The following is a 27203-nucleotide window of genomic DNA, read 5'->3' as shown; positions in this document are numbered from 1 at the left end:
CAGGAGTATAGTTACAAACTACAATACAAAAAACACTTTTGGTAATCATGTGTTGCGATCTTCAGTACCATTATAGTATATGGAGTAATGATTTGAATGATAAAGCTTCTTTTGAATGTGTATATCTAGCCATAAAAAAACAACTAGTTGTGGTCCACCAGCTTTGGAAATATGTACATAGTAGTTGATTGGGTTCAAAGTTAGGCATTCCCCCCCCCTAAACTCGCTTGTAATACCTGATAATGTAATTCAATACTTGATGACCATGCTGACCTCGCAGTAATACCCACACCTTAGGATCACGTTTGTTTAAATTAAATCCCATGTACAGTTAAGAAAAAACTGAGCAAACTGATGAAAGCTCACACTTCAAACCGAAAAACACATAGAAAACCACATTGAAGCATGGCAGATGCACGAGGCTCAGAAAAAAGTTGCCGATTGCATTACCATTTTGTGCGGTTATTTCACGGGTTTTGCATCTTGGTAGATAAAAGTTCCTTTTACTCGCATAATTGTACCATATTGTGGATTTGGTAGTCAGATGACAGGCCCCAATTACCGATGGCGGTTTATTTTATATCCAAGATGGACGCTGTCTGTTCAGTCACTCGACAAACAAAAAGTAGGATAAAGCAATTCGAAATGAAAGATGCATGTAACAGGCAAATAATGCCCTTATGGTGTAAGATGAATCTAGTTGGATTTTTGCTTTTTTTATACGAGGATTTGAACGACCGTTAAATTCAACAATAGTTGAAGCTGTAATCCCTTTTTAAGTTAACTCATTGATTTTGTAATTCAAATTCAATATTTTTCAGCATCAAACAAGAAAAAATGATTTTGCAAAATTCAGAGTTTCAGTGGGTGAATGTTTTAAATACAAAAACCAAAACCGGACTGAATGTCCTCCAATCTCACGAACCGTTTGCGCGGTATGTTGTGAATGAAAACAAAGTCGAGATTGTAGAGTTTCCTTAAACAGTTCTCGTCCTGATGATGTTACTGTTAGATTCATTGTGCTTTACGGTATCTGATAGTGTTACCAGAAATTCTTCCCAGACAAAGCTAACTCACTCCGGCTCAGGAAGCAAAAATGTTTGGATAGAAAATAAGAAAGACTACACTACCGCCTTGCGTCTTCATACTATTTTGTCGGCTTTGACTATGCTGGACCTTGTTTACACGGCTGCTTGCCGATGACTAGACATACAACGACTAGGTTGCTCTAGTTTTCAAGCGGCAAAATGTGCAAATATTTTTGAAGTGAGAGTAATAGGGCGTTGCTTAAGACGCTTTCATGTTGCCTGTTATATAATCGACAACGCCCAGTTTCAAAGACCAAAGTGCACAACCCATAAATGCCAAAACAATGATCAACTATCAGTTTTTGCGGATGGTTTTAACATACGTATCTCCAATGATCATTTGTTTTCCCAGAGCTGACAAGCAGCTGTTTTGAATTATTTGAAGTGCAAAAAAGTGCAATTAAAGTTAATAATGCTAACCTTTTACGTCCTGGGAAGAGTCTGGAGAGACAACTACCGCTGTGCAACTCACGGCCGAAGCGAAGCACACACCCTCTATAAGTTGTCGAAAACCTGTGGGCTCGCTATGTTTGACAATTTTTCTCGTGCAGTTTCATCAGCTGCTCGTCTGCGTCTCTGAACAATGGTTGCAAGCAAGTTCATCCCAACAACAAGTGGAAAACTATGTTTTACAACAAAATTAAGTGTGGTCGATTTCCTTTTTTATTAGCTCGCAATTGACAATTCTCTTGGGGGCTTGTGTACGTGGCCTAGCACTAGTGGCTTAAAGGATTCGAATTTGATGTTGAGTCCAGGGGCTCCTAGGAGAAATCAAGGTTTGTTGTGACAGCCTATTTTGCCAGGGGATGGATTCCGAGAACATGTCTATCATTGTGGGGATCTGGGCTTCAGAGGACGTATCAGCAACGAACCGTAAACCTACTGTTTGTGAAACCCTGCAGCCATTGTCTTTGCCGAATTAGATGGTGTTAAGCAGGCTTTTCCATTCAAATGTCACACACTGCATGATCAAAAAGACATGTAAAAAAAAAACCTGTTACTTTTTTTGGGATGCTGTAGTTGTATTATTTTCTTCTTTTTCCATTGCTCGCACTGCTTTTTCTCCTTATTTTATTTTCCTTTTAATCCCTTTTGAATTCAAGCAGACTTATTGCTGACCGTGAGCTGCGAATGTCTAGTTTCTTCCTAACCCCCCCCCCCCCCTTCATGTCACCACCTCCACTGATGTATTGTTCCTCGGGGGAAAATCCCGCCCCTTTGGAAGAAAAACAAATATAAACCTTTATGCTCTCCTCGCGCTTTTTAACAAATTCAAAAAAATTTCTGGCAAATGTTCAACTTAAATGAGTTATTTTAACGAAGAAAACTTTTTTTTTAATTTATTGTAGTCCTACGTCTTTAACCCCCTGAAAGTAGGTATTATTCTGGTTTTCATTTGCGCACATTATTTTAGGTCCGCCCTGCGAGTAGACTGGTTCCGGTCCCTTCATTATAGATTCTGATAGGGTGGCGGTATTAAACAAATCTACCATGCGAGAACTGACTTATTGTCGTGCCGCAAGTAATTCAAACTTAGTAGAAATTATTCCATATATAAAGTGGGCGTACTTTTTCGCTTAATGTCTCATTCAAAAGTGGATTTGTATTGCAAGGAAAATAGCAATTTAAAAATCAAATCTATTTTGCCAGGGGAATCTAGAAAATGGTACGGGAGAGAAACTTGAAATGAAAGGGCAAATCGCAGTAATCACTGCGCTGTTTGTCAGCTCCGTGGCTGCACTACTTAGTCTGTGCCGTCGCTAAATACTCAGGAAGGCATCTTGTAAAACACTCGCTATTGCCTCCGTTCTTGTCGCTTTTCATCAAAGAAAAAGTCTGTCTGATCACTTTATCCTGTCCAACCACTTTGTTTATCTTCAGGTTGATATCGTTAGGTCAGGCAGGTAAGAAAGCAGGATAGAGTGGGGAAAAGGTCGGGGATGCGGTTGCCTTTTATTATTGGTATTTTGCGTCAGTTTTATTGCGAGCTGAGAGACATTTAGTACTAAACGATTACGATGGATTTCTGAGAAAGTTTGCTGCGTAGGCTTGGTTGTTTGGTAAACAGTTTCGGGTCTTTCAGAAGAGGAACTCCAATGACAATTACATCAGAGGCCGCATAAAAATACAATTATCACCGAGTCTTCATCCTTTGTTATGAAAGCAGAAGAAAAGTGCATGAGACCTTAAAAGTTTGAAACCGTTTGCCTTTCGAGTACATTTCTTTTGTGTGGAATTTAAAACCTCAGTTTGTGGGAGTAGGTTTCAAAATGTCTGATACAAAATTAAAAAAAGCTCTTCCACATCTCTGATAAAGCGATGTATGAAATCTGTGTAAAGATCAAGAACATGTCAAAAGTACATGCGTCGCTAGAGAGGATGCGTGCCCCACTTCCTTAGCCGCCGTTTGTGGCTGAAACGATTGTTCTGATAGAAAAAAATCTGAGTCTATAGGCAAATGTGCCGCGTAGAAGTGACTGGGTTCATCCCGATGTTCCCCATGTTCCCTTATCACTGTAAAAAATTAATGGGTAAAACACTGTTGGGCAATATAATTTTACCCAACATTGGTTTCAAATAACCTAATTTGGGTAATAAATTTCCAACAATTGCGAAGAATTTGTCAAAGAGTTTAACTTGATATGTTGACCGACGTTGGTCTACATATCAACCCATTGTAGGGTTACGGTAAGGGTTGAATGGGGTCACTATAGGGACCAAGGAACACAGGGACCGGGGAACATAGGGACTGGGGAACATAGGGACCGGGGAACATTGGGACCGGGGAACATAGGGACTGAGGAACACAGGGACCGGGGAACACAGGGACCGGGGAACATAGGGACCGGGGAACATAGGGACTGGGGAACATAGGGACTGGGGAACATAGGGACCGAGGAACACAGGGACCGAGGAACATAGGGACTGGGGAACATAGGGACCGAGGAACATAGGGACCGAGGAACATAGGGACTGGGGAACATAAGGACCGAGGAACATAGGGACTGGGGAACATAGGGACCGGGGAACATTGGGACCGGGGAACATAGGGACCGAGGAACACAGGGACCGGGGAACATAGGGACCGGGGAACATAGGGACCGGGGAACATAGGGACCGGGGAACATAGGGACCGGGGAACATAGGGACTGGGGAACATAGGGACCGAGGAACATAGGGACCGGGGAGCATAGGGACCAGGGAACATAGGTACGCTCCCGAATTGACTCCACCACCCCCACCCAGCTTTTGCAGTGGCAGTGCAGGGGAAAATGTTCTTTCTACGCTCCTTCCTGGAGTGTTCTTTCGGGTATACGGTTGTTACATCTGTTCTCTTCAAATTGGTCTGGTGGCGGCCGTGAACAATTTAAGACATACAAGTATATTCATATGCAGCCTCGTCCTCAGTGCTTATTTTATATCCAACCTCGTTTCCAATAGTAGGCCCTGAACAGGAAACTTTCTTCCTGTATCCTGATTCGATACTGCAATTAGCTAATGATGGATTTATATCGTGTAGTTGGTGTTGCTATTTCCAACGTGCATTACGTGTTTTCACGATCATTGTAATTATAACGTCCACGCCTTCTCAATAATACTCATTTTCTTACCAGTTTATTCATATTAATATGAAATGTAATACTTCGTATTGGCGGGCCTGATTTGAACTTCCAAAAAAAAATCGTGTTTTCATAACTCACGGCGCCACGAATTGATGCTGTTTTTACCCCAGACACCGCATACAAAAACAAACGCTAATGTAACGCACATGCAGGCACCAGACTATTCCTCATTTGCATACGTGTTCAAAAATCGTTCACATGCATTAATGATCCAATACCGGGGTGAGAGAGCAGGCAGTGGTGGGCGCGTACTGCTCGACACCCTGGGGACGAGGTTGATTCATATGCAATCAAAATGCAAACAGAACAAGCTACAACACGCCTCGGCTCAATCCCAACAAGTATATTTTTCTGTTCAGAGTGGGTCGTTGCATTTTACTCAGGCATAATGACAACTGAACGTAGTGATTCATTGGGTAAGTATAGTCGGAAATGCTACATTCCTTATTAGTTGACATTGTCGGCGAACCATTGCGTACTTACGCCCGACCCGTCGACTCAATGCATTTTAAAGTGCACTCTCAAGTAGGCTAATTACATGCAAGACAGAGCTTTATGGACAGGGGGAAAAGGGGAAGAGGAATTAACCTGTCAGCAAACAGTGACTATAGTCACAGTATTTACCCTATTATTGTTTGTTTGTTTGTTTTTCATTTTGTTATACAGTAACAAAAAAGGTGTCCGTCTGCCTATTTTTTGAAATGAATAGAAAACCATGAAGTCAATTTGGATTATTGTAATCGTGCAGATACTTCTTATCCTTGTTTGACATTGTCCGTGAACCATTTCGTACTTACGTCCGACCAATCGACTCAATGCATTTTAAAGTGCACTCAAGACAGAGTAATATGAATAGGGGGGGGGGGGGGAGGTGAAGGAATGACGCGGAATTAAGCCGTCAGCAAACAGTGACTATAGTCACGGTATTTACACTGTTATTGTTTGTTTGTTTTTCATTTTGTTATACGGTATGCCCCCCAAAAGTGTCCGTCTGACTATTTTTTTTAAATAAATAGAAAACCATGAAGTCAATTTGGAAATTTTTAATTGTGCAGATACTTCTTAATCTCGGCCTAAACTCCTTTGAGTATCATTGTGTTATATAAGCTGTGTAAAATCCTGCATGTTGTGAAAAGGGCTGCGGTTGGGATTGGAATCATTTGCCTGGCATGTCAAGACCTCAGTTTAATGTTCATGGCAAATGATTCGAATCCAAAACCAGGATTCTACACAGCTTACATAACACAGCCCTGAAATTGATTAAGGCAAGGAACTTGGTCACAGTGTCCATAAATATTATTGTGATCAATTGACAATTGTGTGGTGAGGCGTGTGGGAAATTAAATGATACTCAATGGGGTTTAGGCCAAGGATAAGAAGTATCTGCACAATTAAAATGTTACTTCATGGTTTTCCAGTTATTTCAAAAATAGTCAGACGGACACTTTTTGGGGACATACTGTAGTATTCAAGTTGAGGGTGTTTTCGATATGTTATAAATTGTAATGCTTTAGTTTCTTTCACACAAGCCGGTAATTCCTCTGGACTGCAAGTATAAGCCCATTCAAGAAACATAGTAAATGCAGAAAATAGGATATTTCGCACACGTAGTAACAAACACGTTTACGTTACATACCTAGTGCGGACTTTCCTTTGTTTTCGTGTAGTTAAAAAAAAACCTCTGAATAATTTTTTTTAATTTTTTCTGAAAAGTGTATTTTGGTGATTCTACTTACATATCCTTACTTTAATAAAATTTTCTAAAGCATGTAAGTGACTGAATAATTACGAGGACATAAGAAAATAACCAAAATGGCTACTATTTTACCCTAAAGTTGCGCGCATTTACCTTTTCCTCAGATGTCATCAACTAGTCTCGCCAAACGTGGATATTGATGAGCTTCAAATTCACAAAGTTACTTACTGGCACAGTTACCCTAAAGAAAATTAGTGGGAAATCATGTGAAAATTTATAACATCTTGATGTTTAGCCCAAAAGACAATAAAGGGGAGAAAATGAGGTGTCCGTAAATTGGGCTACTAGGCGAAGGGTAACGTGGGGACTTGAACAAGTTCAACGAAATCCCCCCCCCCCCCAATAAGAGATTAATAGTGTATAGTGGGTATTTGACCCCGTTTTAATGAGGAGGATCATGATCTTCATAGAGGATCATATCGGTAAGCCCAACGAGGATCATAAAACGGGGCGTGTCTGAGGCGAAGTGACGTCATGGATCGATGGACAAATCGATCATCAGATGGGGATTATCGCTGAATGAGTATAATTGCTTGTAGATAATAGTACAACAAAAGGGGGAAAAGGCAAACGACAATGCAGACAACGCGCGCGCGCCAATGAACTCGTACAGAAAATATGAGGGATTACAGGGTTTATTGCGAGAATAACTTGGCAAACTGTCACCACTACATGTAGTTTTGAATCCATGGCATAGGTTTATATACTATGTACATAAACTAAGTGTTTTCAATTTACAGGCAACGACAGCAACAAAGATAAACAAAAACAATTAAAACGAAGTAACCCATAACATTCTTTCCGGAAAAGCAAAAAAAAATAAAAAAATAATAGAGGTGTGAAATCATATTTGCTATTACTTTAATACACATTTAACAAAATGGGCGTCTGCAGGGGTGTCAATGGGGGTGGTGGGCAAATGTCCCCCGCCCACCCTAAACAAAATTATTAATTGAGAATATGCTAGAGAAAGTAAAAGGATTTTTTGGGAACAATTTGCTTTGCCCCCTGCTACAAAAAATCCTGGCGACGCCCATGCATGGCCAGGGAGGGAGGGTGAAATAACAACACTAATTTTAGTCCATACACTACTCTCTTTTTTTCGCCATAACTGATTGCAATAGAACCTCACCAGTTTTCATACCTAAATGCAGAAGTTTCAACAGTTAGTACAATTTGGCCTCGAACCATTCCTTCGTTAGCTCAGAGCAACATTTTATTATGCCCTGCAAAAACAAGAAAGCCATATAATAAAAACATGTATTTTTAGATGATAAGCATATGTTACATAAACATAAACTCAAGGACTGAGGCTTCGTCAAACTCCAAATTGAAGTCTACCGACAATAAAATGAACGTCTCCAATATTAGGCCAAAAAAAAAGTATCCGGTTTCTGGTATGGAGCTTGCCCAAAAAGTGGTGCGGTGACGCGGCTTTTTTTTTAACCTGTTTTTGTTTGCTTCAAATGTCGGCTGATGACTGCAAGTGGTGCCCGACTAAACTTAGTGCAAATATTATGGGAGACCAGAGAGGCCACATAAAGCTTATTCTCGATCATAACCCCATCTAAAAACACGTTAAAATAGTGCAGCAGCAGGATTCCAGTCAAACCAGTGAGTTTGGCGGTTTTAAGACATCATCTTTTATTAAAAAAAAACCTTTTTCATTTTGCCGACGCACATGGCTACGGCGACGCGCGCGCATACCAGAAACCGGAGACTTTTTTTTGGCCTTAGACAGCTATTTTCTGCTTCTCATACTTTGACTGAATGGCTGGCTTTTGACAAAAATTTGTCATCACAAATTCATATTCATGAGTAGAAACGAGGAAGAAAAGTTTTCATCAAAGACAAATGGACAATAATTTCACCCCTCTCATTTCCAACAAAAGCCAGCCATTCAGTCAAAGTATGAGAAGCAGAAAAAAAAGCTGCCTAATGTTGGAGACGTGATCTATTTTTTTTTGGGGGGGGGGGTTCACATATTGACTACTCCAAAAACAGAAACAGTGTCGGTAGACTTCAATTTGGAGTTTGACGGAGCCTCAGTCCTTGGAGTTTATGTATCATATGCTTATTATCGAAAAATACATGTTTTTATTATATAGCTTTCTTGTTTTTGCAGGGCATAATACAATTTTGCTCCGAGCTAACGAAGGAATGGTTCGAGGCCACATTGTACGAACTGTTGAAACTTCTGCATTTAGGTATGAAAACTGGTGAGGTTCTATTGCAATCAGTTATGGCGAAAAAGAGAGAGTAGTGTTTGGACTAAAATTAGTGTTGTTATTTCGCCCTTCCCCCCCCCCCCCTCCCTCCCTGGCTATGCATGGGCGTCGCCAGGATTTTTTGTAGCAGGGGGCAAAGCAAATTGTTCCCCTAAAATCCTTTTACTTTCTCTAGCATATTCTCAATTATTGATTTTGTTTAGGGTGGGCGGGGGACATTTGCCCACCACCCCCATTGACACCCCTGCAGACGTCCATTTTGTTAAATGTGTATTAAAGTAATAGCAAATATAACTTCACACCTCTTTTTGTTTTTTGGGTGTTTTTTTTGCTTTTCCGGAAAGAATGTTATAGGTTACTTCGTTTTAATTGTTTTTGTTTATCTTTGTAGCTGTCGCTGCCTGTAAATTGAAAACACTTAGTTTATGTACATAGTTTAATTATAAACCTATGCACTGGATTCAAAACTATATGTAGTGGTGACAGTTTGCCAAGTTATTCTCGCAATAAACCCTGTAATCCCTCATATTTCTGTACGAGTTCATCGGTGCCCTAAGACAGTCACTGCCTGAAAGAGGGTTCTTCCTGCACCTTTTCTTTGAGAATTTTAAACATTGCGTGGCAAATAAATGTAGGGCCTATGGCCTCGTACGTCTTTTGAAACTCCCGCACTAATCTCATTCAAAGTGAACAACTGGGCTTTTAGTTTCCCATTGTTGTTGCATTCGACGTGTTTATGGCAGTCCCTGGCTGTGTGTTTGTGTGTATAGTAATCTAAAGTCTTTATTACGAATGACAAAGGTTACCGTACAGAGGAGCCAGTTGATCGGCCAAGTTCTATTGATCACGCCCCTTCGTTTCAGCGAGGAATGTGATTGGACAGGATGACCGTCATGACGAGCTGTCATGACAAACCGTCATGAATAACCGTCCATAACGAAAGAACGCTAATTCACGGTGCTTTTAAATAGGCTCCATGTACTGGCAATCGGTGTCAATTGAAGAACGTTCGATGTGCATCGTTTCTGGGGATTAGCGGTGTCGTAGACACAAGTGTGAGCATAGTATTTTGATTGTGACCAGGACAGGATCAGACTGAGTTTTACAAGGTACATACCGTACTGTTTTCTTTTCTACCAAAGGCACTACAGTATACTATTATTTTAAAAATTACAATAGAATTTCTAAAAACTACTAGTCTTCAATTCTTGCTCGTTCCTTGCTCTTTTCTATCTCATTTCTTGCTCTTTTCTTGCTCATTTGCACTTTTCTTGCTCAATTGCTCTGTGATCAAGGAATCTCTTCGAGGATCTAGGAAAGAGTAAGAAAAGAGCAAATGAGCAAGAAACGAGCAAGATAACATGTCGCTTGCTTAATAATAGTAAAAATAATAATGATAACAAGTTTCATTCACTAGAGTATGCCCATAAAGTAATTGGTAACCGCCTTCATCCATGAATTGGGTTGATATATTCTGTTGTTTATACTGACGCTTCAAGTTACTAAAACAACATACATAGAAAATATATGTAATATATATAAAAATTATTCACTTACGCGCGCGCGTTGTCTGCATGGTCGTTTGCCTTTTTCCCCTTCTGTTGTACTATTATCTTCAAGAAATAATAATCATTCAGCGATAATCCCCATCTTATGATCGATTTGTCCATTTGTCCTCTATAAGGATCATGATCCTCCTCATAAAAACGGGGTCAAATACCCACTATACACTACTGAGATTGTTGTTGTTTACAATAAGTGTGTCTACGCCAAAACGTTTTCTCACCAATAATTTTGGGAATTTACGGACACCTCGTTTTTCCCCCGTTTTTGTTTTCTGGGCTAAATATCACATGATTTTGCATAAGGTTTTAATAGGGTAACTATACCAGTAAGCAACATTTGAAGTTCATCAATGCTGATGTTTGGCAAGACCAATTGATGATATCTGGAGACAAGGTAAATGCGCGCAACTTTAGGGCATAATAGTAGCAATTTTGGATCGTAACTATGTCCTCATAATTATTCAGTCACTTATATGCTTTGGAAAATGTTATTTAAGTAAAGATATGTAAGTAGAATCCTCAAAATACACTTTTCTTTTCTTTTTGTTTTTATTTTTTAAAATATACCCCCATATGGAAATAAATATATTACACGCAGGTATTAACAAATTATGCAAATTAGGCACCCTTCCAAAAAGAATTACATGTGTCTCCCCTTTTAAATTTCTTCTCTATGGCTATAAGAATCTATCTGCCAAGTTAGGTGCTTTGGACCAGTCGGTCACGATCTTGTCAAAAATTAGATCTTAGCCACCTGACTATATCAATCATCATGGCAAGACCTCAGTTTAATGTTCATGGCATATGATTCCAATCCAAAACCACATCAACTTTTCTTTTCACAACATGCAGGATTTTACACAGCTTACATAACACAGCCCTGAAATTGATTAAGGTAAGAAATTTGGTCACAGTGTCCATAAATATTATTGTGATCAATTGACAATTGTGTGGTGAGGCGTGTGGGAAATTAAATGATACTCAAAGGGATTTAGGCCAAGGATAAGAAGTATCTGCACAATTAAAATGTTACTTCATGGTTTTCCAGTTATTTCAAAAATAGTCAGACGGACACTTTTTGGGGACATACTGTAGTATTCAATTTGAGGGTGTTTTCGATATATTATAAATTGTAATGCTGTAGTTTCTTTCACAAAAGCTGGTAATTTCTCTGGACTGCAAGATAAGCCCATTCAAGAAACAAAGTAAATGCAGAAAATAGGATATTTCGCACACGTAGTAACAAACACGTTTACGTTACATACCTAGTGCGGACTTTCCTTTGTTTTCGTGTAGTTAAAAGAAAACCTCTGAATAAAAAAATAATTTTACTCACACTGTGAATTAAATGAAAACACTTTTCAACCCAATTTTGTTTTCATGATTCCCTAATCCAAAAATGCCTCTAAACCTGTTAACCAGAGAAGCGGAAACATTGTGTGGACGTGTGCAAGTCCACATAACGTCGCTGCTACCTGGTGTGGACTTCTTTTGTTCGGAAGTCCACACAGTGAATACAATGCTTGTACTCAAATACGATTTGCCCGGAAAAACTCTATCTCCGTAAATTCTCGCCGCTTGTTAACGGTCACATTGCACGCTGTGCTTATTCATGGCTTTTGATCTGGCCTCCATATCCTGAATAGTACACCAACCGTTAAAAGCGATGGCTGGAACTGAGCATGAGAGAGATGTAAAAACTGATTACATTCATTGCATGCCATGGATATTGTTGTAAAAAAACTCTCTTAAACCCCGGAAGGTTTCAGCAAAATATCCAGCAATGTAATAATGGTTACTGTGGTGGGTGGGTCAAGAATTGTTTATCATCCGGCTCTGAGATAACATTACTGGGATGTTACAGGCTTGAAGTCAAAGTATACGATGGAAGGAGTTGAAATGTCACCATTCGCGATGTATCCTGCATTGTGTACATAATCTTTCGACACCCATGCGAAGAATCCCCGTGTGTCCAAACATGACCAATCAAAATGACATATCGTACCCTGACAGCAGGATGTTTAATCTTGTTAATTAAACATGAATGCTTTATCTAGCAGGGAATTTCCAACTTCTACTGTGCGCAAGCGATGTCTTTTGTGACACCCCCCCCAAAAAAAAATACCATTGAACCATAACGAGTCGTTCTGTATATATTATTTGTATTCAAGAACATTAATCAGAGAGGAATGTAACAAATTGGATACAATGAAATGCTCATCCGTTTTTCCTCGAAGTACATTAAATAGAAAAATATTTTAATAATTAGCGATTAGCCTTTTAGCCGGAAAGTTCATTACCCTACGTCACTCTCAGCGGAAGTCTGTGCATGTGTTCAACAATACAGTGTTTGCACGTCCTTCTACGAGTATGTTAATTCGTCGCACGAATTCATTTGTTTTCTTCCAGGAAGGAAGCATTGTTGGGAAGCAGGTGTAATTTCGTGTCTAATCTCTGTGTAATAAGGCTGAGGAAATATTGACACAAGGACCGGATAAAAAAAAATCGGCTGCTAAAAAAAGAGCGAGAGCTGGATAGGGAAAGAATATCCTGCACAATTTGCGCAAGGCAAACACCGGTGAGCGCGGCTCGCTTGTTCACTATTGCGGGATGAAGAGTTGGCCCGCCCTTACGCCGTTGTTTGCTTCGGTCTGTTAGGCCTATAGTTAGTGTTTTTCCCTTCTCCTCGGCCGAGCGTAGTTGCACTTTGATGGATGGAAATGGAAGGTTGCCTTTCCGACGCAATCTTTACTTTGAAACGCTCAATTGAAACTGCTGTAAAAGCCCGAGCCAGTAAGGGGAAGGAAAAATAGAGGAAGACAGGGACAACTAAACTCTCTCCAGCCGGGCTCAGATTACCAAAGTCGGTCTGTGATGCTCTCCTATACTCGACGCCACTGCCTGAAGCGCCGTGTAAACAGCACTTAGGACTGTGAGTGATAATGCTCTTGAGTTGCTCTGCACAGGACAATTGCCTTATTACACTATCATCATCCCCAAAAGAAATACTTTGCAAACTCGAGGCAGAAAAGTAAGAAGCTTTCTAAGACAGAGTCCGTATATCAAATTGAAGAGCATTACTTGGTGAGCGTGCAAAACGTTGAAACAAAAAGAGCTACGAACGGAAATTTAGTTCTCTGATAATCAAAGGGTAGCAAAGAAATTGTCTGGGGCGGGAGTTTAACCTGCAACTCTCGTATCTCAGCACAGGTGCGCATACAAAAGTCCCCATGTAGATCAAAGTTCACTTAAAGTCCAATTGCCCTTTTGTCAGGCCCAAGCCATGATTGCCGATGATAGGAACCCGATAGCAATGACCTCATGTTCTCCGAGTATTTCTGTGCTTATACAAAATAATATGATTTATGGAGCTCCCACTATTTACTAGACATGTTCCCTTTTAAAAAATTAAACATCGTCCATGTAATGTAAATTCGTTTTCTACAGGATAAATATTTTCTTTTCTTCAGATTTTCTAGCTCTTTTTTGTGTTTGTATAAAGGCCTTTATTGCGTAGGGAAAAGAATAAGAGACTTCCCTGCGAAACAAATTTGAGTGGTGAGTCCAACGGAAAGTGTTGTCAATTCAATTGTGACTTTGATAGTGTATATTTCACCTGTTGTTCAATGCCGATACAATGGTATTTATGCGAAACCGTAGTTTGCCAATGCGAACCACTCGGAACGTATAAACACTGCCTTATGGGGTACCGGAACAATGGGAGGTACCCCACAAGGAATGCCCACCAAGTTTTTCACGAAATAGATATATGGATTTTACTCAAAAACTAGCAATTTCCAAGGTGGGTTGATCCGTCGCAAATGGAAAAGTTTTAGAAAAGGGATATTAAGTCCGAATTTCAGCCCAGGAAATCTGGTTTAATTCTGGTTAAAATGAGAGCATTTTGACATTAGTGTGCGACATTGCAAAATGTTAGTACACGAGAACAAAGGAAATACCCACTTCTATGCCTGTGTAATCGTGCGTGCACGTATGGGGTGCATACCTATGTTCCCCAATACCTATGTTTCCCATAACCATCTTACCCTAAACCTAACCCTAACCCTAACCCTAAGGATTTGGTGGAACATAGGTATTAGGGAACATAGGTATTGGGGAACATCGGGTAAACCATATACTATGTATGCTACCATGCAGATAGTTTTGTGACTGGTATTAATTCTTCACTTTCACCTATTTCCCGTTTTCCTTTCCCTGATCTCGTGAGAAATTGTGAGACAAGAGAACGTCTTTTACCCTGGCCAATCACGATTGCAGGTCCACTCGTACATCAGGTTGAAAGTCAGGCCAGAACCTTTCTCTCACGGAATCTTCTCCTTCCCCGAACTTTATCATCAACATGAAGATTAATGACACAAACTGATGACTTTCAACATAATGAAGTGACAAACAGGATAGCATCGGTAGCCCCTGACAAATTACAGCCACCAACAAAAAACACAGTCGCCGTCGCCACAATTTATTAAGGCGGGAGGCCTCCCACAAGATGAGTGATACCATCCCCCTAAGAAAGTCAGAGGATGTCACAAGACCATTATCTGATAGGCAAATTGGTTTACGCTTATGACACGTTGCTTGTTCCCATGGGTATCAACCTCACGGTTGTAAAGTGCAATTTCATTGCGTCACCAAAGCACGATGTTTGCTCAATTTCTCTTATAATGTTATGGTTGCCGCACAGTGACGATAGTGTAGTTTAATTACCACTGATGTTGATACATTGTCTGGAATAGACGGTCAGTACATAACACCTGAGGAACAAGGTACAAAGCCGTTCATGTTTCGAGAGAGGATGACGCCAATTTTCAGAATGTCTTCTCAAGCCAAGAACTTCCGGGATGCGGTTTACTGCCCACGTTCACCACGCCTGGCTTAACCATCAACAAACTTCCTTGAATTTATTTCAAACAATATATTTACCACTCATCCCTACCTAAAACTCCTTTATAATATAAACACTGACATAGCACGCCTCCGTTGCCTCGCTAGGCTCGCTACAGCGCCGCGTCAGCAACCGTTCACCTATAATTTTTTTTGACATCCTTTTACGATAAATTAGTGATCCATCTCCTAAGCTTGGGCCATCAAGGCAGATCGGCGGCAGATTCATTTATCTCCTTGACTCTCTTGTCTTGCAGAGGCCCCACTCTCTAAAGTTGTCGGATATCGCAATGATGTGGTGTAAGGTTGTCGTCACGTTGGTCTTACTGTCCGTCTACATGTGTTCCCTCATCACCGACGCAACGGCGGACCCGTACTGGCAGAGCCCTGGCTGTCATCTTGTAGGTGGGTTCTTCTTTTTGTTTTGCTTTGTTCCATTCTACTTATATTGTTATTCCCTTAATCGTTAGTGAAACCAACGGTTCTTCAAAAAACTGCATAGGCACCGCATGCAGTTCAAAAGCCCGAGGGTAATGAAGAGATGTTCGGGTATATAGAGAAAGATGGTTTCCACTCTTTTGGTACCACTCAAACGGAAATATCCACGGTCTGCTCACTACATAACCGAGTGGTTCGAGGGGGTGTTTGAACTTTCATGTGTCTCACACTTGCAGCCAATCGTTATTTTACGTTAGAATGTACTGCTCAAATCAAGCCATCTAAACTTCTTTCCAATAAAGTGAAATGGGACTTTAATATTGAGGTTGTGCATCCACGTGACATTATCACGTGAACAGTGTAAGATCCGCCATCATTGGGCATCCAGCGTGCTCGATCGATTTGCAGTATGCGTAACGCGCATGCTTTGCGGTATTTGTCACGGTCAATATCCGATTTTTCTCTCAAAAGTCATACGTTAACCCCCCAAAATTGAACAGAAATTTAAAAGATGATGACATGAGTCTGAATTTGATATGTGTCCCAAACACATTGGAGAGTTGTGAGTATTTTTGCTGAACTTTGGAAGTGGGCGTATTTATCACTGGGGTCTGTGGCAGTTTATTTACTAGTCTTCAACCGTAGACGTCCAATATGGCGGGCGTGTGTATGACCACTGACCTGTGACGTCACGTGAGCGTCTTCAATTCAGAAGTCATTATGCTAATTCAGCGAAAGATTGTGCTAAATTCAATTAAAATGTAGCATGAATCTGTTTGTTGAGAGTCCTCACAGCCATTACATTCGACAAGATCTACTTAAGCTAGCCAAGAGCTTCCAACTAAACCGAAGAGTTGACAATGTTTTCTTCGCAGGTTAAAAAAATAGCAGCAGTACAATATTAAAAATCGATAATCCTAAAGTTAAACTGTCTATGGGATACGATTCTATTTTTTTTTTTAAATCTTACATGAGAACCTAAAAAGTGTAAACAAAAACCATATGGGAATCTAGAACAAAGCACTGCAATAAAAAGAATTAAGGCTTCTTTCAACTGCTCTCAGCTTTCTTTTGCCCCTTCAAACTTTGTGTTGCCCTCCCCCTTTTATCAAAGAAGTGAGTGTCTTTTCCAAACCTTTCGGCGGAGCGCCAACAAAATTAATTTGACTGTTTTTCCAATCCATAAGGGTAAAAAGTCAAAATCTAACATAAAACATAATCTAATGTAACAAGAATAGACACGCCCAGAACAGCTGATCCCGGTCGGCGATTTGTTCGAAGGGGTACAGGTAGTTTTTTCGAGACATTTTTGCCAAGGTAAGGCTTAAGCAAGTTTAAATCACAAGTCACAGTCAGTCAGTCAGTGAGATTACAGAGGATGTGTAGCTGGCCCTCTGTGACCAGAAAAAAACTACCTGTTCATTTTTCAGTTCAAGAGATACTTTTGAAGAGTATACTGAATCCAAAATCGATTTTGTCATTATCACGTAACAGATTTTACTAAGTATTGGGCTTTACCCTTATATGTTAAATTTGGGCCAAAATTAAAATACGGGGGCGACGTCACACGATTTAGGCACGCGATGTGGTGACCTGGTTACGAAACGTTACAGCGGGTTGTGTCGATTAGCCTTGACACCGGTACACTGTTCCCACCGACTGGGCACTAATTTTCGACACAAATTAGCTGTCCTCTGCAAGACAGTCGGCTCGAGACACAAAGTGCTATGTGTTCCGGTCCTGTTTTAATCCATTGCAAGACGTTTTCCTCGACAATTCGGCAGCTGGTCCTTTTTCAGATAACTACAAATGACGAGGCATGAGTGGAAAAGAACCGTAGCGAGTTCGACCTTTTTGAACTAAACCGGCCTTTTCTTTCGGTTAACGCGGTCACTCCATCTTGATGTCCGACTCTTTTACCCACCTTGTGTGGTTCTCATGGATGTCACTTCGCGAATCTAGTTAATGATCCAAGATCCTAGTCACAGAAGTCCTACTACCTGCCTGAGATTCACTCCGTTTTGTCGTTTTTATCATTATACGCGGTTGCGGTCTCCAAGGAAAATATATTTGATCTGCGGGTTCTAAAACACCGTACACCGTGATCCATGCAGTGCCGAATCACTTGGGGGCCTGGCGAAAGTGATCGACGGTATTGATTGTGTTACCGATTTCGCGATCCGTACCATACAGAGAAAGGTTAATAAATACATATCAATCAAGAGCATCTACATCGCTGTATTGTTTCTTTTTGTATATTTCAAGCAAAACTGTGTTTGATACATTTTTATCTTCCTGGGTGAACACTATCTACAGGTACATGGGACAGCAATGGGTTCTTGCATGGCCCCCTCATTTGCATGCCTCTTCATGGGTGACCTCGAAGAACGCATGGTTGGCTCAGCACCTTGCCGTCCCTGGATCTGGTGGAGATAAATTGATGTTGTAGTCTTCATTTGGACCAGTGATGAGGATTATCTGGTGACTTCCACTAACCACATTAATTCCCACAGGACCATCAAGTTCACATCAGAGTACTCATTTCAACAGACCCATTTTCTGGACGTTAACATCCTAAAGCAAGACAACTCATAACCACTGATCTCTATTCGAAACCCACAGACACCCACCAGTACCTCCACTCCTCCAGTTGTCTCCCTAGGCATTGTAAGACTGGTATAGCGTTCAGCCAGGCACTTAGACTCCGAAGGATTTGCTTTGATGATTCTGATTTCTCCCATCATGCACAGTGTATTGAACAATAACTTGGTTACCAGGGGTCACAGCTCCCGCCAAGTTCAACGTGCTATTGCCAGAGCCAAAGCTATTCCCAGACATTTGGCTCTCCAACAAAAGGTCCCCAGTGCAAAACCAAGATTTCCTTGGTCACAACCTTTCACCCCAGTCTCCCTCCGCTTCGTAAAATCACTAGTGACAACCATCACATTCTCCACACTTCAGATCGCCTTGCCCGCGCCATACCCGACAACCCGGTATTGGACTATAGGCGCCCGCGCAAATATACGACGAGCCGAATTCCCCTACTTAGATGTTTCTGTTTCTGTTTCTGTTTCTGTTTCTGTTCCATAAACGTACAAACACCTAGAAGGTTGTCGACGTACGTTGGTCAGGGTCAGGTGTGCAGCAACTAAATTCTTGATTGGGTTTTGGAAGCCAGGTCTTGAATGTTGATGTTGTCCAGTGCCAGTTTGAAAGTCTTAATGTCAGGTGAAGAGCGGATGTTAGGGTGAAGTTGATTCCATTCTAGGATGGTCTTTGGGTACATTGAGTAACGAAAGCAGTCCTTATTTGTGGTGATGACTCTATATGAGAAAGGTCCGGTCTGTCTAGTAGAAACCCCCCTTGATGAGTTGACGATGTTCAGATAATCTTCCATATTACTCGGTGTAAGCCCATGGGTTTCTTTGTAGAGTGTGACTAATCGAACTTTGGTCCTTCGATCTTGAAGAGTGTCCCATTTGAGTTTATTCATCATTGCTGAGATGCTTGACTCCCTGCTGTAGTCTTGCATAACAAATCTAGCTGCTCTGTGTTGAATGCTTTCTAATTTCTTTTTATCCGACGCATGATGAGGATCCCAAATGGCGGAACAATATTCTAGCCTTGGTCTGACTAGTGTCTGATACGCAATGGACTTGGTATTACTGTTGCAGTGGTGGATGTTTCTCTTGAGTAGCCCGAGCATACGATTGGCTTTAGAGATGATCTGATCAATGTGAGTGGACCACTTGAGATCATTACTGAGTTCAACCCCCAGGTAGGGATGGTGTTTAACCTCTAGTAGTTTGGCATTACCCATGTGATAACTGGAGTCGACTGAGTTCTTCTTGTGGGTGATCTTCATGGTGTGACACTTGGAGGCATTGAATGACATGTGCCAATCTTTTCCCCATTTTTCAAGTGTGTTGATGTCCTGTTGAAGAATGCAAGGGTCTGCTGCAGTTTTTATTTCCCGGTACATGACACAGTCATCTGCAAAGAGTCTCACATGCGATTTGATGTTCTGTGGCAGATCGTTAATGTATACTAAAAACAGGAGAGGACCCAGCACTGTCCCCTGTGGAACCCCAGAAATGACCTTCGACTTGTTTGAAGAAGTGCCCTCCAAAACAACTTGCTGGTGACGTTGAGTGAGAAATGAGTCAATCCATTTCAGAGCATTGTTCCTGATGCCGATGTTGTGGAGTTTCCTCAAAAGACGTTGGTGAGGCACCGAGTCAAATGCTTTCTTTAAGTCCATTACAATTAAGTCAGCTTGACTCTTATTGTTAAGAATTCCAGCCAAGTCGTGGGTCACAGCAGCTAACTGGGTGTCACAAGAGCGACCTCTGCGAAAACCATGTTGGGCATCCGTCAGTACTTGATGTTTGTCGAGATGAATCATTATGTGATGATATAAAATATGCTCTAGTATCTTACATGGAATAGACGTCAACGACACAGGTCTGTAATTACCAGGATTTTTCCTATCACCTTTCTTGTAAAGTGGCGTGACGTTTGCTTCAAGCCAAGCTTTAGGTAAACATCCAGTATCCAGTGATTTTTGGAAGATCTTGGAATAAACTGGTGCAAAAGCTGAGGCGCACTCTTTCAAGATTCTAGGAGGTATGGCATCAGGTCCTGGTGCTTTGCTTGGTTTCAGATCTTTCAGTAATTTCTCTACCCCAATTGGATGTGTTTGAATTTCTGGCATGTCGGGTATGTCCAAGTCTGGTAATGTAGGGAAACTGTCCAGGTTTTCGTTTGTGAAAACTGAACTAAACTGTTCATTCAGCACATTAGCCTTGTCAATCGGAGAGATCACAGTGGCACCAGATGAATCAGTCAATGTGGAGATTCCAAACATCTGCTGTCTTTGGGCTTTGATGAAATTCCAGAATGGTTTTGTGTTGTTGCTTTGGAGACTACAGCCGATGACATCATGGATGTATTCTTTCTTGGCTTTCCGAATTTTGCGGTCAGTCGTTCTACGGTGTTTTTTGAAGGCGTCCCATGCAGAGGGTGTATCACGCTGTCTAGCTTTCCTGTACAGGCGCTTCTTCTTACATATGTCCCTTTTGATAGAACAGTTTATCCAAGGCAGTTTCCACTTGGTTGATGTCATTTTGGATGGAATAAATTTGCTGATGGAATCTTGAATGACATGGTCAAGTTCATTCACAAGTTGATTAACATCCTTCTGAGCAACGTAGTCGGGTGTCATTTTGTTGTCGAAATCCTTAATACAGTCGGCAAAAGCAGCATAATTGGCCTTGGCATACAGCAGTATTTTCCTTCTTGCTGGGCGAACTAATTTTGGTTTAACTAGTATGTTAACCACAACCGCTTCATGGTCGCTTACACCTGGGATGACATTGGTACTCTCCACAAAGGAAGGGCAGTTAGTGAAGCACAAGTCCAGTATGTTATGAAGTCTGGTAGGTTGCTTTACTTGTTGACTCAAGTTGTTGTCAAGGGCAATTTCAATCATGGTCTTACTCTGTCCAGCGTAAGACCCTCCAGGGTTGAATTTATGCTGATCCCAGTTCACATCAGGGAGATTAAAATCCCCAAGTAACCAAATTGATGCATTACGAGGGATTTTACTGAGGGCAGAATCCAGATTTTTTATGTACTCCACATCCGATGTAGGGGGACGATAGAAAGCACCTACATACAGTGGCGAGACACCATGAACACGTATGCTAGCCCATATTCCTTCACAGTCAGTTTGGAGATCAATCTCTTCATTAGCAATCAGTGTATTTTTGATAGCAAGGAAGACGCCACCGTGAGAATCCCCTGTCTGCCTATCCTTTCTGAATATCTGGTAAGACGTTGGGAAAATTTCTCCATTAGTAATGGTGCTGTTTAACCATGATTCGGTACCGGTCACTATATCTGGATCTTCAGTTTCAAGAAGTACATGGAACCTGTCAAGTTTTGATCTCACACTTTGGCAATTTACATTGAGAATCTTGAAGGATTTTGTCTTGGGTTTACATGTCTTCTTCTGTCTGACATTAGCTGAACGAGGGTTGGGGCTAGATCTATGGGTGGGATTGCCCACACCACGACCGTAGTTCACTGTATCAGGAATCTCCATACTCAAGTCACCACCATTACTACCCGCTAAGGCCTCAAACGAGTTTGACAGATCAAATTGTTCGGTACAGTCAAAAAGGGATGAGGCAAAGTTTGGCAAACCACAAGTGGAACACACCCATGCGTAGGACTCATGGTTGTTTAAAACTTCATACGTAGCACTGTTCATGGACAAACAATCAAAGTGAAACCATATGCTACATTCTTCGCATTCTATTGCCCGTTGTTTCCACTTGACAGCTTTGTTGCAAATCCCACATGGATACTTAGGTTGATAGGGGCCGGGATTTGTGTTGACGTCCCCAGACAAGAGTAGCAAAAGGAGGCTCATGTGTGCAGTTAAATTAAAGTTTTTGACGGCAAAGTTGTACTTGTAGCAATTTGATGATAACCTTGCAACATGGAACAAACTCACCGGCATGTCCTTGGTGACCCCAGGGTGATACGGGTGGAAGGTAGATGACCAGTGGGATCGATCAAATGAGTTGATGATGGCTGTGTCATTGAACTCCATAGGCGAAAACAGCTTCAGAATCACACACAAACATGTTCCAAAAATAACGAAGAATGGCACTTTGAAGTTACCCATGGTAAAAATATCATCGAAGAAAAGTTAAAAAGTTAAAAAGTGCAAAGTGCACATAAGTAAAAAGGGGTCCACTCCACTTGCTACGAGTACGAGTCCGATGACGAAACAGGGTGCATGCACATATGTAACATCAAAAAGACTCCAGGTGGTCACATCAAAAACAGCGAAAATATCATCGAAGAAAAGTTAAAAGTGCAAAAATGCACGGCTCAGTCGAAACTTGGAGCAGTTAAGAATACATTCATGAACAAGAGAAATTAAGATGGCAAACAAAAAATAGCTAAAAACGCAGATTTAAAAAAGATAGCACAGAGCTATCTGAAAACGTTGCTGACACACCGATGACCCCTGACCCCAATGTGATGACCCCTGACCCCAATGTGCACCCCCTCCCATCCAGCATGGAACTTTTAAGAACAGTTCCAGATGTGCTGTTTGCCAGATCCACATCCAGGAGTCTGACTCCTTTTCTGGCCACTCTTCCGGCACTACTCACAGAACCATTGGTAACATCACTTGCAACACATGTAATGTCATATGTCATCTCTTGCAGGGTTCGTGGAGTGCAGTGTGTCAGTGAGACCAAGAACACGCTCAAGAAACGTTTCTATGGTCATCAATCGACTGTTAACACCAAGAGACTGGACACCCCTGTTGGCTACCACTTCAGCCTCCCTAACCATTCCATTTCTGCTTTGATTTTGCAGGGTATAGAATCACTTGGCCATCACAAGGAATTATTTTGCCTCAACAGGGAGAATGTGTGGATGAATCGTCATCGGACGACTCAACCATATGGGCTCAACATCATTTCAACATGTGTCCCCATTTTATCCGTCCTTTCTCCTCCTTCCACTCCTGACCAGTCCCTGTATGTAATCTTCACCCTCACGGCCTATCCCATAATTTAGCCCGCGTGGCCTGTCCTCTATTTAATCCGTTCCTTGTTTGTCCTTCCATTGCTTTCCCTGTTATTTCACCAACATTGTGGTGTGCCCCACACCCCCTCTCCCCAACGAACCCCCTTTGGTCTGTTCCCTATATACCGTAATCCGTCCGTTGTTCGTTCTTCTACTCCTTTCCCTTTGATCCACACCCACCTGTTCCCATATTTAATACCTTTTTGTGTTCCTCCTTCCAACCCTGCATGCTTGTGAGTCCCCACATATTTGTTTCTTGTACATCTGTAATTTTGCCTCCGAAGCAGATTTTGTTTCGATCGAAACGTCAGGCCGCTTTTTTTGTTTGGATTTATGTTAAATTACTCTAAGGTTGGAGTCAACAACAAACGAACTTGAACATATTTCAAGCAAAGCAGTGTTTGATATCGTAGAGATCTCTTCGGAGTGAAGCAAAACCTTGAATTGATGAAGTCGCATTTGCTTGCGTGTGTGTGTGACAGTTACAATTCCATCAATTGTGTTAAACTACTCTAAGGTTGGAGTCAACAACAAACGAAACTGGACGGCCAACGAACCGATCTCCAAAACCAAGCTCTAGTGTTTCGTCTTTTAGAGTGCCTGATTGAATGATTTTTACTGCAAACAGCACTTGGCAGTTGCATGGGCAACTCAACGTCAAGTATACTACATCCCGAGTTAGAAAGCATTCCCACCAATTCAGGACGTTTATCACATCAGTATTATAATTGATTTCCCTGGATTCGAAGTTGCTTGATCTTTTGCTACCTGACGGGTGAGGCTGTGGAAATAATACATTCGGAATGCCTCTTGAGTTATATTTTTGTGTATTAAATTTATTTCCACTGCAATATTGCAATATTAAACTACACGATACCTTTCCTATTAGAGCGAATACATATGCAAATTGTTGGTACCGCCTTTCTGTTACCTTCTGAAATAAATTTACATATTTTGAATTTCTTTTTCACGAGGATCCATACATGACAGTTGTCGCTTTCGTTATAAATTCAGACGGATTAAATGAAAGATGGCTGAATGCAGAGGCGAGATGAAAAAGGGCCTATAGGCATTCCAGTCTTTTCCCTAGATATCTTTTCCAAATGCCAGAGTTGATACCCGTCAAATTTAATTTGAACTGGTCTATCCTTCCTCCGCTCAAGAATCGGATAACTCGAACTTCATCAATGTTAAAGAAGACAAATTCAAATCATCCTTGGAACCGAGGGTATTGCTGCTCTTCTTTCTAGAGAGGATTAAAAAAAAGTTATTAATGCCCCACAACAGTTACTTTATTCGAAATGTGTGTTTATTTTCAATTGACATAATTCCTCATCCCCCACCAGCACCACCAAGTTGTGCATTTCGGGGAGATTTTGTGCCGATATTTTCTGAAATTTATTTTAAATTTCCCGATGTTGTCAAAGGGAGTCCAGAAATCAACTCTTTCAAAATTGGCAGTCTCCCAAAAATCCTCACGTCTCCAAACCCAGCCACGCCATGTTCAGTCAAGTCTTTCACTTGTCTCATCCTGGATTCCTTGTCATTCTTCATGCAGGTTATAGAGAGATTGCATCGGCGTCTGGCTGTCATATGGTGGCGTTTCAGATGAACGCCTGCCGTGGCTACTGTTTGAGCTACTCCAGCCTGTCGCCCTATGGGGCTCCGGGAGATAAACTCTACGAGACGCGTGGCTCATGCTGCTCAATTCGATCCACTCATGACGTAAGTAGGCATAGTATACCAGGGGCTTAGGGTGATTGGGCTGTTTCAATAAGAAGTAATCGACAATGCCGTGACTGGGGTCCAATTTTTCAGGGGAGAGGTGCATTGTTCCTCATTTTCTGGAGAGCCAGGGACACAAGAGAGCACTATAGGGGGCTCTTAAGGGGGGCCCGTCCTCCCTTTCTTTACGCCCTCATTTATGCCACTTTGTCATGAACAATACCTCTCGCGTAAAATTAAGCTGGTAATGATTGGCCTTCTTATTTCAATTAACTGACAATGAAAGTTCAAAGCGTCTAGTCATACGTATCACAGAGTAACAAAGATCTGTCCACCAATATGTCGCTCTGTGCAAACTCTCTATGAGGAAAGAGAAAATATGCTGACTTGATCTAAAACGCAAGATTATACATCTGCCTGCTGAAGTTCTCCAGCTGTGCCCAATAGACAGTGGGTTCGAATCCGCTCGGGGGAATCATATTACATTATTTATTCTTGGACAAGACATGGCTGTTTGAAACCTTGGTAACATAAAGCAAAATTGGCTTAGAAGTTGATTGAGTTCATTTGACAAGACTTGCTAAGAAACTTTCGTGTTTCTTTGAATAATAATCTACCGGCAATCGCGACGGTATAATCTCGATACAGTGCTGAGCTACCCTTATACTACATCAAGGCTTCGGACACTCTGAACTCTATATATTCAACCCCCAAAAAGGATTTTAATACAGTCGTTTTGTCTGTTTTGACCCTCCAGGTGATAGTAATCCTCCAATGTGAAGACAACAAGCAACTTACACAGACGTACAAATCAGCTGCCACTTGCGACTGCTCATTGTGCTCCCACGACTCGTAGTACCCTGTGAAACACCCCAGGTTGATTCGAGATCATTTCGATTGATTTTATTTTTTCATCGTTTGGAAACCTTCTTCAGTCTTCGCTTCTGATCAGATCCAGACATTAAAAACAATGGGGATTAGGGACACAGATTAAGGGGAGAGAGGGTGGATATCATGCGTCCTCTGTTGGCGCTGTTAATTTAGGAACATCGTATCAGGAACCCAAATGTTAAAAAGGTTAATTTGAAAAGAGAAATATTAAGAATTTATCATTGTCATTAATTTTACTTTTTTTGCCTTGCTCTCGACCATGTGGCAGTCTTGTAATGACGGTAAGGCTGCGTCTGAATTACGTGGCTACGGCCAGCAGTGGTTCAGTTGTCTATTGGTAGGTGGATTCAGCTGCCTTGGTGGAAGCATGAGCTATTGCCAGCCCCACCCAAGTAATTCGGAAGAAGCCCAACTCGATTGTCCAACATACCGTTACAGGTCAATATTTTACCAGTGTCATCATTATGCCGTAATGAAGCTTGCCCTACCTAATGACGTTCAACGGCCACAAACTTGAGTGAACAGTGAATCAAATAGTACTCAGCACTGGGTATGCTTTATCAGATTTATTATCTCCGTTGTCTGCACTGAGATGAGTTTCAATATTAATCTTTAAAACATTTTCAACTGAATAAAATATTCCTCGTTATTCATGAAGGTGCCACTCAGAATTGTACTCTTGCCATCACTTATTATATCATTTATATCATGTATAACCCCATGTAAGACATACAATTTCGGGCCTAATCGCGGTGCTGAGTCGCGGCGGGCCTCACCCCGACTCAATTATGGTCTGATTCAGCAAAGGTTAAGCCCGCCGCGATTAAGCACCGCGAACTGGCCCCAAAATTTGCGGACGGGTACCCCGAAGCACACGTATTATTGTTTCTAAAAAAGCAACAAATCCTAGACAAATTAAGAGAAAATGACTCGATTGTTTGAACCACTGCACATTTTCAGTAGACCGTTTTCGCTTTTGGCCGCCAGGCCCATATTTATGCGCATGCGTGCATAATTCTGAATTTATTCGTAAAAATGTCAATCGCAACCAGCAGTGTTGCTTTCTTTGTTCATTTTGTTTTCAATCGCTACGGCCAAAGATCTTAAAAGGATTTTCGCTCTCAAGATTGTTTAACCCTTTATTTGAACCATCTTGTTAAGGCTATAACTGCGCCTTGTTCTTGTGCGGTTTGTTCCATGAGCTGGCTTACGTTATGTAGGTCAAGCTTCGGACATTTCACAACCTTTGGCAAAAATGGGCCAAATTTGTGGTGCATTTCGTTTTCGTTTGATAGATTACGATTTTTTCCCTCATATTTTTTTCCAACTTAACGTTAATGATGTACTGCCCGTACTTTGCAAAAAAAATAGAT

The 27203-nt window shown here is 41.3% G+C and overlaps 1 protein-coding gene across 4 annotated transcripts; it reads left to right on the top strand.

Annotated features, from left to right (window-relative positions):
• The first annotated feature begins 9673 nt into the window (after window positions 1–9673).
• LOC119741632 (thyrostimulin alpha-2 subunit-like) lies at window positions 9674–26483 on the top strand. 4 transcript variants are annotated; one of them, XM_038217462.1, is made up of 4 exons: window positions 9674–9804; window positions 15420–15567; window positions 24773–24939; window positions 25697–26483. In XM_038217462.1, exons 2-4 carry the CDS (start codon window positions 15453–15455, stop codon window positions 25793–25795), a joined length of 381 nt encoding a protein of 126 aa, XP_038073390.1. In that variant the 5' UTR covers window positions 9674–9804; window positions 15420–15452; the 3' UTR covers window positions 25796–26483. The 4 variants fall into 4 exon arrangements, with proteins under 4 accessions (XP_038073390.1, XP_038073393.1, XP_038073392.1 ...); XM_038217465.1 differs by lacking the exon at window positions 9674–9804 and adding an exon at window positions 12878–13192; XM_038217464.1 differs by lacking the exon at window positions 9674–9804 and adding an exon at window positions 14967–15044.
• The last annotated feature ends 720 nt before the right edge of the window (window positions 26484–27203 follow it).

Source organism: Patiria miniata, unplaced genomic scaffold, assembly GCF_015706575.1.
Source record: "Patiria miniata isolate m_02_andy unplaced genomic scaffold, ASM1570657v1 HiC_scaffold_5, whole genome shotgun sequence".
Classification (NCBI taxonomy): Eukaryota; Metazoa; Echinodermata; class Asteroidea; order Valvatida; family Asterinidae; genus Patiria; species Patiria miniata.
Note: the sequence above shows the minus strand (reverse complement) of the source record. Positions and strands in the feature narration are given on the sequence as shown.